Genomic DNA, 13,290 nt, shown 5'->3' with positions numbered 1-13,290 from the left:
TTTACATATATGTTGATGGAAATTTTGTGATGAATTCTATTTCTTTTAACACTCCTCGTGTATGTTAATTATTGGCGTGAATATATTTAGTGTCACAGAACTGAGAATGTAGTACTTTGTCGCGTTTGTTGAGATTCGTCGACTAGAGGCGAGTGTTAAACTGGCAGGATTTATGATGTCAATTTTCGGTAAGAGTTGTAACAAAAATCTTTATAATGAAAAGCAACCGAAGTCAATTCTCTTACTTTTTGCAAAATAATAAAGTCTTGAATGAAGAAACATCAGTCTGTGCTTTTTGTTATTCACATTTATTATGATACATCTGATGTACACAAACGTCGGAATACCTTAAAGTCAACTTTAGGTTTTTCAGCTATCTCGGGGGATTATTTTTTGGTGGAGAATTTTTTTGATATGCTCAAAAAAATAAAAATAAAAATAAATGAACTGTTGCAGTGGTTTAATTGATAAAAATTACCAAAGTGGTTTTTGCATTTGACCTCTAAGCCAACACATAGACTTTGGCCAAAACCGTCCATAAATACATAGTAGACCACTACATCACATTAAACCACCACCTTCATCCTTATAAAGGATATCGACATTGGAATCTAGACTTGGAATCTTTCTTCATGAAGAATGGTTATCTTTGGGTTTGTGCAAGGGCGATTTAAGGTAAGGTCGATGGGTTGGTTCAGTTGAATGACACGGTTAAAAATATTTTGAGGTTACATGATCATTGAAAACATATGTTTTAATCAATATAACTGTTGTGATATACGTATGTGTGGACACATAAAGTAAATATTGATTTTTTTGTGGATACCTTCATGATTGTGGGGAAAAAAAAAATCGATCGGAAGACAGTTGTTTGCTGTTAATACGCACTTGTATTTTAGGAACCCTGATGTATTTGACATCCAATAACTTTTGAAAGTAATTTTTATCTAAATTTAAAAAGTTATTTATAATTAAAGAAATATTTCTGTTTGTGATGTTATTATTTTAAACCTCACAAATACACACAAATCATCATTTCATTAAAATATGCTTTAATTTTACTGAATGTGTTTTCATACATATATATTAGGAAATGCAACATACTTATAATATTGAGGTTACTTAAATATATTACAATTTAGAGAGTTAGAATTAGTGGGTCAACCAAATAGACATATTAAAGTTTTTTTTTTTTTTTTTTTTTAAAAATTTTCTTCTTTGAAACAAATTATATATTAAAGTTAAAATATTGAAATTAATTCTTAACACATTTGTTTCAAAGCTCTAGCACAGTTTCAACCTATCACAAGATTGCGTAGCACTTATATTGTGATTCATAGAGGTTTTAAACACCAAGATGTACAAGGTCTTAATATGTTATAATTTTTATAAATATTTTATAATTAGTCCAAGAGTGGAATTTTGCAAATCTATGATTTAGGTCTTATGATACAACTGTGAGTTAGCAACATAATTTTAAAGAGATGCCACAATACACTCCATGGCAATTCATACATGTGAAAAATAATTCTTCTAAAGCTTGTTATTGGTATTTTAAGAGTTTTTTAAGAGATTCTACAAACTTCAAAGATGACTTCAAACAATAAAATAATAATAATAATAAAAAACAATATTGACATAGAAAAAATCATGTAGCAATGGTATTGTTGCTTTAGTAAGATCAAAGTGAAGTCATTGCTAAAAAAATAAAAATAAATAAAAATAAAAAAATCAAACAAACAAACTAACAAACAAATGTTGGATATATGAATATAAGCTAGATAATAAGTAAAAAGTAAAATATATATATATAGGAAAAGGTGGATTCAGAAGAAGAATAACATATGTGTAGAATTTTCATATTAGTACACATTATTTTTGGATTTGAATTACACACACAAATATAAAAGTATAAATAATTATAAGTTTCCATAGGAAATTTTGAAAGATCATTTAAGATTCTAAGAACTTATGAATCTTTCTGAGAGATTTTGGAAAGTCAATGGAAATTGTTCAAAGGATTCTATGAAATTGTAGAAATTTACAAAATACATTAGATGTTAAAAGATTCTTATAAATCATTGTTGTTATTTACTAATAAAAAACTACAATTTAGTTTTAATTATTAATGGATGCATTTAATATATATATATATATCACAAAATTTTAATAATTTTTAGCATAATACCATTTAGGTTATGTAATATTATTGGCACTTCAATTTTTTTTTAAATCCAAATTTCTAAATAGCAATCAATTATGATTGTGTATGTTGATGAAAAGCTGGATGATTTTAATAAATCAAAAGACTATAAAAACACCTCTATGTGGCACCTACAAGACTATAGGTAACATAAAAAAATCAAAATTGAAAAATGATAAAGTGTGATGTATTTTTTCAATTGGATTTGTCTTAGTTGAAAAGCCATTAAACATTGTACAAGAAGGTGAAGGAAATATTTTTCTTAAAGCAAAATTCCTTGCATACATAGAAGAAATTTAGTTTGCCGAAAACATCATTTCAAGTGATTTAATGCAACTTTCCAATAACCTAAGATGTTCATATTTTATTTTTTAATTATCAATTTTAAAAAACTAAAACGTGGTTTTTTTAAGCTTAGAAGAAGTAGAATCCTATCCTGTCACAGAAATTAATATAATTTATTTTAATTAGTTAAGAATATCAAAAATCAGGTTTTAAAGATATACTTTGTTGAGCACATGTAGATACTTAAAAAAAATTGTAAATTTTTTTATTCATAGTCAAGACCAATTGTATATAGAGGTAAAATATATTCTTATATGATTGACTTTTTTTAGAAGAAAAAATAACATAATAAATGAAATTATTGCTGGAGCATACTGTTAAAATCAGGGTATTAAGACTTAGGCACGCACTGAACTAAAAATCATAAATGTTCTTATTGGTTATTATAGTAACTTCCAATCAAAATCTAACAAAAACTTGAGTAAATAGACAATTCTGTACACTGTCTTCTAAAACCAAGATATTTTAATGCAACTGTTTCATGTGCCTTTAAAATCATAGCATAGTATTTTGAAATATATATATATGAACATTTGATTTTAATGCAATTTGGGTAATATTAACAAATTTAGAAAGTTGGTTCTTACGTATAAATAGATATAAATTTGTGTTGGTATGAAAAATACTGATGCAATCAATGCTATTTTAAATTACAATCATGCATATTTGGACATTCATAATAATACAAAAATGTCCAACAGCTACTTCAAATAACACACATGAACAAGAAGCAATAGAAGTATGCTGTTACTTACAAAATAAGTTCAGGAAATGGCAAAAACAATCTAATAATATATATAGTTTTTTAGTTTTTTCTCCTACAATGACATTGCTTTCTCACAGAGCACACAATTTTTCATGTCAATCTCCAGTTATGTCTAAGAATACACATATCTTACATAAATACAAATAAATAAAAGGTAAATTAGCATAGATGTAAGACAAAAAAAAGCCTTCTCATTGACCAAAATCAAAGATATCATTAACTACTAGAAAGCCTCGCATAACCTGCAAAAAGACCTCCAGGCTATGCGAGGCTATGCGAGGCCTGGAGGTAAACAGCTTAACCTGTAAAAATTAATCATTAAAACTCTGTTATTTGTGGTACTTTTGGTTTTATTATCAGAGATGATTAAAGAACACAAATTGAATTTAAAGGAAATCGTACTTAAGTACGTATGTACGTTTATGAATAATTTTTGCCATGAAGATACACATACTTTGAAATTTCGATTGTCTGAAATTTTCTTCTTGTGTGCATTTTATAATTAGGTTTGCAGGATTAGTTAGAGATATTATGCACATGTAACATTGTTGACCCTTTTGAGTACAAAGTCCAAATCTTGATTTTCATATCCACAAATTTGGACACAAATTGCAATTAAAGAATTGAGAATGGTAGTCCAATCAGCATTCAAATTGAAGTTAAAATACGAAGCAAAATCATATCATATACTTATGGTAATTTAAGTCGTGTCTAAAAATAGCATATGTGATAAAACATTTACAATCTTAAATTTTTTTATTAAATTCCATTTCTTAAAATGTGCATAACACATGTTTTTATTGTGATTTTGAAAAACTAAACTCAGGATTAAACATAGTTGAAGGGTATTGTTGTTGTTAATAACACATCAACACAAATGCTGCACAGATGGATTTCAACATGCATCTTCCAAAAAACATATTTACAAAACACACATTATTGTTGTTTTAAAAGGTCTTAGCCTTTGTTATAAAAACCATTAGGAATGGCAAAGTCAATCTAAAGTACTTATATGGTTTGATACTTAAAAAAAAAAAAAAAAAAAAAAAATCATAAGCTTCAAATTACCACAGAATATGCTTTTTTAAAGATAGAGCAAACCACAGATATATATATATATATATATATATATATACATATATGACACTTGTTCAATTTCACTTTTTATTTATGAACACAAAGGAGTATTAATATTAATGTACGTATGGAAGTCTTAAATTACATCATAGGAATGACCACATTTTGTGGTAAGCAACATTGACTTGAAATGACATTTTACTATTTTAACTTTCATCAAAGGAACAAGTTGTCGAGGGCCAAATCCAGAGTTACCTACATTAACAAAGATTTTGCACCTACCAACAGTAATACACCCCAAGAACAGAAGTGAAACACAGTAACAGTAGTTTACTGGAGTTTACACCATACGTTTCATAAAGACGCCAAAACCATAGAAACTCGCGGCGCCAGATGGACTTCGGGTAGATGCAGAGGTGGCAGCGCCAGCATTAAGGGAGGAGTGACGTTGGGGCCTCGCGACGAGGCGTGCGGGCCCCCGCGGACGTCGTGATGTGGAATTGAAGGAATGCAGGACTTTCATTCTCACTCACTTCCAGAGGGACAGAGAAGAGGGGTGGTCGAGAAATCACCACTCGGACCAATCTCTCCCAGACTGATTGATTAGTCGCGTTGAATAAAACTCGCACTTCTACCTCCACTTCTTACTTACCCTTTTCCTCTCCCTCCCTTCCTCGCATACCCTTTCGCATCATGCTTGCGAATGTACTGTAGCTAGCCCGAAGGGGGCGCCCACTAGCTAGCCCCATCGGAATATGGACCGCGCTCCCCCTCTGTGCTACGACTCGCCTGGCTGCACGAATTGATTCTCCTCGATCCGTTCCAGTGTTCGAGAGACGCAGCGACTCAGATTCTTCTGCACTTGGGTTGATCTCTTCTTAGCAGTGCGTTGTCCTTTTCGATGGAGCACACTGAGGTTTACTCTCGAAAGAACAGGGCGGGTGAGGAGGGGGGAGCTTGTGGAGCTGAGTCTGTGTGGACGGCAGTGAGGTTGTGAGATGTCGATTGCTATGTGAGTGAGTGAGTGAGTGAGTGCGGGAGAGAGCGAGAGCGAGAGCGAGAGAAGTGGTGGGTGTGGTTGGTTTGTGATGTCAGCTTGTTGCGTGGAGCTGATGAATAAGTTCCAAGCTGGAGTTTGTTGCGTCCAGCTACTGACGATTGCAGGGCGAGGTGCGAGCTCGCTACGAGGAGATTAGTAGGGTCGGAGTTTTAGTTTTGCAGTGCAGGAGTTGGGTGATTGAGAAGAGAATCAAGGGAACACCTTTTTTGTGGGTTCGACTTTGATTTAGATCAGATTTTTAGTGACATTGGTTGCCCCGCGTGATTCGAAGGCCTTATCGTACACTTTGATTCGCCTGAAAAGCCGATCAGTTGCGGAGTTTTTTTTTTTTTTTTTTTTTTTTTTTTTTGAGGAGCTGATTCTGCATGAGGCATAGACCTCAAACATTTTATGCTCTAGTGTGAGCCTTCTTGTTGTCAAACCAGGGTTTCGCGTGTTGTAGAGTTGCGGATCGAGCTCTACATATCACTCAACGTAGAAACTCTCTCCATTTCCAGTATTGTCTGATCTGTGCGCGATCGAAGCCAACCGACTTTAACGATGGATTCCTTCACAGATGATCTCAGCAGCCCCCTTCCCAAGCAGATGATATCTGAGACGATAGAGAACTCAGTTGTACAGAGGTCGTCGATTATTAACGTTGATTATTTCACTGCCAATACGCCAAGTGTGAAGGCGCGCAGCATTGAGCTGAGACCTTGGGGTCGCATAATTTCGAAGCGAATCCCAGCGGCAACCATCGTTAGACAAGAACCCAAAATCGTCTCAACTGAGGATCCATGGAGCCAGCTTAGCGACGACATTCTGGAGTATATCCTCGCGAGACTGCCACTATTCCCACTTAAGGCCGCTAGGAAGGTTTGCAAGCGGTGGGAAGCCATTATCAGCACCTCAGAGTTCGACATTCTCCACAAGCAGCTTGGGGAGCAACAGCCATGGCTTGTCTGCTATAGAACTAATCATCTCGTCCGCAGCAAGTCTCAAGCTTATGCCTATGATGAGGAATCTCATAAATGGATTACCCTTCCTCCTCTGCAATTTCCTTCCCACAATTATGGTACTCTGGCAGGTGCTAATGGACTTGTGTATGCCATTGCTGGCCCTAGCGAGAACAAGCTCAAGTACAAGCTGGCATGCTCTACTTCCTCTCCCTCCTCGTTCCTGGAGACGTGGTACGAGACTCCGAGTATGGGATTCTCGCGGCATGCGCCTGTGGTCAGTGTGGCCCTTGAGACTGGACCCACAGGGACCGCCCACAAGGTGGTGGTGGCTGGTGGTGTGCCGGAATATGAGCCTGAGCACATGGCGGTGGAGGTCTTCGATTCTGAAACTGGTAATCTCGCCACATTCTCTGTTGCGGTGTCATTATCAGAACATCCAATTGGTCTTATCCATATCTTGACTTTCAAATCAGTTGACTGTTACAAGTTTTCGAATTGTAAATTTTTCATTTCCGCAGTAATGCGATATTTTATCTACAAATCATCCTGCAGACAGGATAGGTGATATTTTCATAAGTGAAGAAAATAAATAAGTAAATAAATAATAGTGTGTCTTTGCCTGTTAGACATCATTTCTATTCATTCTGCTCAATCATACACCGAAACCAAATGAACATTTTAGTGCTATGCTGCCCTTGTGAGCACATGGATCTAGCTAGTTTGTTCTGTGCACTTCTCCTCAATTGATGGAACATTGTGGGGCGTGGCATTCACTGTTCTCATTTGTCCACAGATTATTCGCTATAACTAAATGGGACCAGACATAATGAGGAATTCTGTGTAGTAGACTAGTACTAATGACAAGTTCATTTTCTTACAGGTGCTTGGGAAGCTTACGATGACTTACCAGATGATTTCTCAGGGAGCAGCTCCAGGCTGTGGATGTCGGGCGTTGTGTGTGACAACAAGCTCTACATGTCATTGATCCACTCGTGGTCTGTTCATGTCCTGGATTTTAGTAGCAGGACTTGGAGCTTTGTGCAGTGGGAGCGTCCTCATGGATTGATAAGCCACCATATCATGGCGATTGGGAGGACACTCGTGGTGGCCGGGTTATGTGAAGATGTCGAGCAGCCAGGAGAGATTGTTGTCAAGGTCTGGAAACTTAACCACGACAAGCGTAGTTTGCTTCAGATTGGGTCTCTGTCCGGGCAAGTGTTTGCTACTTTGGGGAGGAATCTAGAAGTGCCAACCCTGAATTTTCTGATGAATGAGAATTTGCTATACGTCTCCAAGGCGTATATAAAAGATGGGGCCCTGGTTGTCGGCGAGATTTCCCTTGAGGAGTGCAAGACTGAGTGGCGCGTGTTGCCTAGTGTGTCCAGCTTAGGGTATAGATTTGATAGCATGGTCACTTTCTGCACTTCTATTAGTATTAGTCCTCACATTTCTGCAACTTCTGCAACCTGACTTGAGCTGCTGGCCTTTGAGGGTAACTTTAATGCCAGCATTCCTCTTTCAATTGTGAATATGAAGACACTGTATTATATGTATGAGGAGCTGTGTCTTGGTATCTTCTCACTGTTCTTGTGGGGTGCGCCTGCTGATGTGGATGTTTTTCGAATTTAATAGACTGTTTTTGAAGCCTATGGAAAAGTATATGTAAACTTGCACGTATATTATGTTTCCTCAAATGAAATTTACATACTAAATTTATAATAACAACTAATATTTTCAATAAATGTGTGCTTCAAAATAAAAAAAATTACTAAGTTATTGATAATATTGGGAATATTTTATTATAAAGTGGTACCGATTTTTTGTAGGCTCAAGTTACAAGCACACCTCAAATTGCTCTAAACATCCATTATGTCTATACACACACCTGAAGCCTTTGATTAGTTGATCAAGATCTATTTTTTCTTGTCCAAGTGTAGGTCCTAGACCTCCTCCCTTTCTTCCTTGCCTTTAGGACAAGAATAAAAGGGAGGAGGAGATTGAGACCCATGCTGAGGCAAGAAACAGAGGGAGGAGGTTTGGAACCCATGTTGGGGAAAGGAAGTAGGAGAGGAGGTCTAGGATCCATAGTAAGCAAAGGAAGAAGAGGAGACTAGGACCTATGCAAGGGCAATGAAGAGAGGGGGGGAAGGTTCAAGATCTGTGTCCAGATAAGAAAAAATAGATTTGGATCAACCAATCAAAGGGCTTGGTGTGTGTATAGACATAATAGGTGTACTTGTAGCCTAAGCCTTTTTTGTATTATGTACTCCAAATAAATAAAATAAAATAACTTAAATAAATACTATGCAATTTAAAATCTATGTTAATCTTTTGCTATATATGAACTTACAAATTATCATTAATTTGCACTAGAAAATGTTATGATGTGCCAATAGTGTGAAAATAAATAATCATTTGAATGCTTTAAATTAATTTTTATTTTGTTTTTAATTTGTTAATTTAAACCATCGATTTTTAAATTTATAATAATGACCACTTTATTTTTAAGAATTGAGAAGTTAATATCATTGTCTATTTTGCACTCATAAGTGTTATAATTTTTGAAATTCTTTTTGTACAAACTTCTTGATCAAAAAAATTATTCAAAGCTTTATTGCTTTAATTAATTTATCATTAATATATTTTTTATGTTTAAGTTTTTTTTATTAATTATAGATTTTTATTAGTAATTTTTTTCTATTACAATTTTTTTTGCAAATAAACAAGAATATATATATATATATATATATATTAAAATGAATCATTTTTTTATTTCAATATTATTTTTGGATAATTTTTTAAAAATTTCTAAATTCAAATGTATTGGTACTTGTTCATCTTATCTATATATAAATTTATTTAATTACATATTTTATATAAATTTTTAATAATTAATAATTAAATTAAAAATTGATTAATTTAACAAAATTAAATATGATTTAAAGTAATTTAATGAGTGATTTATAATTCCAATTTGATTATAGTAGATTCAGGCATAATATTATTGCTACTTCCATCATCGACTATGACCTTAGGAATTATTTTATCTATTATTTCTACATCTATCTCAATAAGTCCATACTCTCTATTGTCTTTATTTTTTTTTCTTAGGTAATATTTCTTTCTAAATCTCGAACTTCAACTCTAGCTATTCCTTTCATATTTTTGGTTTTTCTTTGTGTAATTATACCTTCTTTGAGGTCTTTTTTGATGGTTGATGCTACTTGAACTAATTGACTAAAAGAAATGTTGGCTCTAGCCCTACAAAGGTCTTGCCATAAATCATGTGGTTCTGCAGGATTGAAGGCTCTAATAATTGTTGGATGTTTTAACAAGGCATTAGAAGTCCAAGGCCCTTCTTTGTCTATAAATTGATATTCTTCCTCATTAGTTTCAATCAAAGAAGATGATTAGTCGTATTTTAGTTGTTTAACTACATCATGATTAGTTTTTGTCAATTCTACAAACTTAGGCCATTCTTCTGAAGGATCTAAAGATATTTTATCGTCTTCAAGAAGTGCTAAATCTATTAGTTTTTTGGTGCTCATACTTCTAATTACAACTAGAGAAGGCAAATATATATTGTTCTTGAAGATCTCTTTATTGTCTAGTTGGACCAAGTTGGATTGAGGAGATGATAAGGTTGATGTAGTAGGTACATCAAGTTGAGCCACTATATATCTAACATCTTAAGAAGAATGTGGCTATTGATTTTGGTTTTGGTTTTGAGTATAAACTACATATCTTTGTAATATTCCATGAATGATATTAACTATTGTTGGAAGATGATGGTTTTCACCATTGCTTGAAGGGTCATAATGTTTGATGGTTTTTTTTTGTAACAATATGATTTGTAAATCTAACTCCTTATATATTCCCTTTGGTTTGGTTATTATAATCTCTTGAAGAAGAAGTTGAAGAATTAACTTAATTTGATCTTCTACAATGATCTATAGGATAAAAACCTCCATAATTTGAGCATATATTTCTATTTTTAATCCAACATTGACCTACCTTATGTAGTTTTTTATAAATAGGATAAGGTATAATATTATTTTTTTGGTTGGAAGGAAGACTAGAACCTACTTGTCTTGAATGGTGAAAAAATCTATAAGGTTGGAATTGATTCTTTTATACAAGTGGTTGTTATAAAAACTTTGAACAAAATTGAGCAGTGTAATTGACTTGTCTACAATTTGTACATCACAATCTAAAAGTACGAATTTTCAATTTATAATATCTAGGCTCTATAGTTGGAGTTTGATTTTTAATAAGACAAGACATTTGTTCACTAATAGCTTTCATAGTGTTGGTCATCTTATTTTTGAACACCTCATTGCTTTGTTTTATTTTACTTTTAAATTCCTCCAATCTGGTATCATAAAAGGTCTTAATTTAAACTTAATCATGTGGAGGTTGTATAGCTAAAGGTATTGGATTGCTAATTGGTAAGGAAAAAGTAGAAGGTTGTGAATAGCTTAAAGCTAGAGGTTGATGGAATTCTATATGTCGATGTTGCAAGGATATAAAAGAGGATATTAGTTCTTCTATCCTTCAAAGCATAAGATCATTTTTCTTATCAATAACCTCCACTTTCAAAGTGGCTTGAATGGCTCCTTTTAAATCTTTATGTCTCTTATTTAGGATATCCCGAATTATAGAAGGCATAGCAAAACCTTGAATAAAGTAGTGCCTTATGGTATCTTCATATAAAAATTTATTAACATATCGAGTACATACTATTCAAAATCGCCTCACATAAGAAGTAATATCTTTTAAAGGACCTTGTCTAGTAGTTGTCAAAGTTGAAAGAGCTTGTTGTTGGCCAATTACGTGCCTATATTGATGAAGAAATGCTGTTAGAAGTTGTTCCCATTTAGTGAATGCCTCCTCTATATAGAATCTATACCAAACATATATAAAATCTATCAAGGTTGTTGGAAATCATATTAAATAATAGCCATGATTGATTACTAAACTAATAATAAACACTTCTACAAATCTTTCTACGTGGATTGCCAGATCTACATTGATAGATCCACTAAAACTTAAGATGTTAGGTAGAATTGATGTCTCTTGTAATCCTAAAGATACTACAATTGATAATCCCCTAGGTAACATCATCAGATCGATTTGGGTATTGGCTTTGAACTTGTAGTTATCTTCATTGGCTACATTAGCTCTTTGAGTTAGAAATGATAAAGGCTCTACTTAAAGCTCTGAAGGATGCCCTCTACTGTGCTCCATCCTGATAGAAGCTTGTGACATCTTGTTATAAAGTTCTTTTAATGCATGGATTTCTAAAACTATAGATTCAATATATGATCTAGATTATAAAACGCATTGAGATCGCAAAACAAGGCTAGTAGAAAAAGGATAAACTATCTTAGATTCAATTCTAGATGACATACAACTAAGTATATGGCTCTTCAATGATTCTTTCAAGATAAAAGACCTAATAGATGATTAAAAATAAAACAAGTAGATTTTAAATTGTTTTTGTTTTATTTTATGAAATGACATAAAATCCTTTCTTTCCTTACCTATTTGTGAGGTACATGGTTTAATTACATACTAAGATGAAATCTTGTGCTAATCTCAAATTAGTTGTTTCATTCAATAATTAAACCTTTTTCACAAGTGATGCACAAGATCCAACTAAATACCAAGTTAAAATCTTGTGCCGATCTTAATATAATAGAATTACCTATTAATTGGACTTAATTCATAATTTAGAAATTGAAAAACGAGGCCAAGAGAAGTACAAGTAATTTAAAATTTTATCACGTGGATACTAAAAAAATCAAATGGATGTAATAAAGAAAAACCTGTAGGAAAATTTGTTACTTTCAATTTTGTCTCATAAGAGTCATCATGTCTCATAAGTATAGGCTCAACAACAAAAGAAAGTCATGCTGGCCATTAATCCAACTTCACTTTCTACAAAAAAGCTACAAATTGAAATAGCATCTATCAACAATACACCAGGTTCTCTTCACAAAAAGACGTGGAGTGGAGAAATTTTTCGATCGTGTAATGGATTTTGTCCACTTACACTATAAGAAGATAGAAGGAGTTTAGAAAATACGTGGGGATAGCAAGTCTTGCCATGCTCCTTCTTAAGTGTACCTAAAATTTGAAATAAAAATGAAGAGCTAAGATTTAAAACCCATCTAATTTCACCAAGCAGTTTTTCTTTTTTGTATGTCTAAAATTTCAAATAAAATTAAAGAGCTCAAGTTTGGAATCCACCTAATTTCACCAAGCCGTACTCTTTTTTCTCAATCCACAATTTGTGTTAGTAAAATAAAATTGAAACTAAATGATTTTTGTTAAAAATATACTCACCTTGGATTATGATTTGAATTTGTTGGTATTCTCTTTTTTTTTTTTTTTTTTTTTTTTTTTTTTCTAATTGTTCTAAATTCCTTCTATCTAATTCTTCTATCCATTTTTTCTTCTTGAATCTTTGTTTTTTGTTTTGTTTTGTTTTTTTTTTTTTTGATGAAGAATTTTCTTTAATTCTCTTTAAGTTCCTTCTATACTACTCTTGTGAATAGAAGGGATATGAGGAGTAGAGAGAGTGATTAAATCTCCCTACCACTAAAAAATGGCCATCTACTAAAACTTTATAAGGATGCAAATAGATGGTACGAGGGGTAGATGGAATGATTAAATCCCCCTACTATTAGAGAAAGGCCCTCAATTAGAAAATTTACAAGGATGGAAAGTGATGAAACCTTGAAGACAAGCTCTACCCTTCATGCTTTGAAAGTGACAACCAACCTAAAGAAAACCACCAAATAATACTAATACTAATACCAAACAAATCTAATATTACTTAAGGTTATAAATAACAATGTTGCATTAAAAATAGTTTAATAATAATTAAAAATAT

The 13,290-nt window shown here is 32.9% G+C and overlaps 1 protein-coding gene across 1 annotated transcript; it reads left to right on the top strand.

Annotated features, from left to right (window-relative positions):
- The first annotated feature begins 5,507 nt into the window (after nt 1–5,507).
- LOC112287233 (F-box/kelch-repeat protein At1g23390) lies at nt 5,508–7,945 on the top strand. The gene is made up of 2 exons (XM_024530049.3): nt 5,508–6,784; nt 7,273–7,945. Exons 1-2 carry the CDS (start codon nt 5,992–5,994, stop codon nt 7,860–7,862), a joined length of 1,383 nt encoding a protein of 460 aa, XP_024385817.1. The 5' UTR covers nt 5,508–5,991; the 3' UTR covers nt 7,863–7,945.
- Nucleotides 7,946–13,290: the final 5,345 nt, after the last annotated feature.

This window comes from Physcomitrium patens, chromosome 10, assembly GCF_059467195.1.
Source record: "Physcomitrium patens ecotype Gransden chromosome 10, ASM5946719v1, whole genome shotgun sequence".
In the NCBI taxonomy this organism is placed as follows: Eukaryota; Viridiplantae; Streptophyta; class Bryopsida; order Funariales; family Funariaceae; genus Physcomitrium; species Physcomitrium patens.
Note: the sequence above shows the minus strand (reverse complement) of the source record. Positions and strands in the feature narration are given on the sequence as shown.

Bases quoted from the DNA above. Each gene is read 5' to 3' on its own strand.
- LOC112287233 (XM_024530049.3), top strand. From the start codon at position 5,992: ATGGATTCCTTCACAGATGATCTCAGCAGCCCCCTTCCCAAGCAGATG. The intron at 6,785-7,272 runs GTAATCTCGCCA...ATTTTCTTACAG, and splicing joins GGTCTTCGATTCTGAAACTG to GTGCTTGGGAAGCTTACGAT.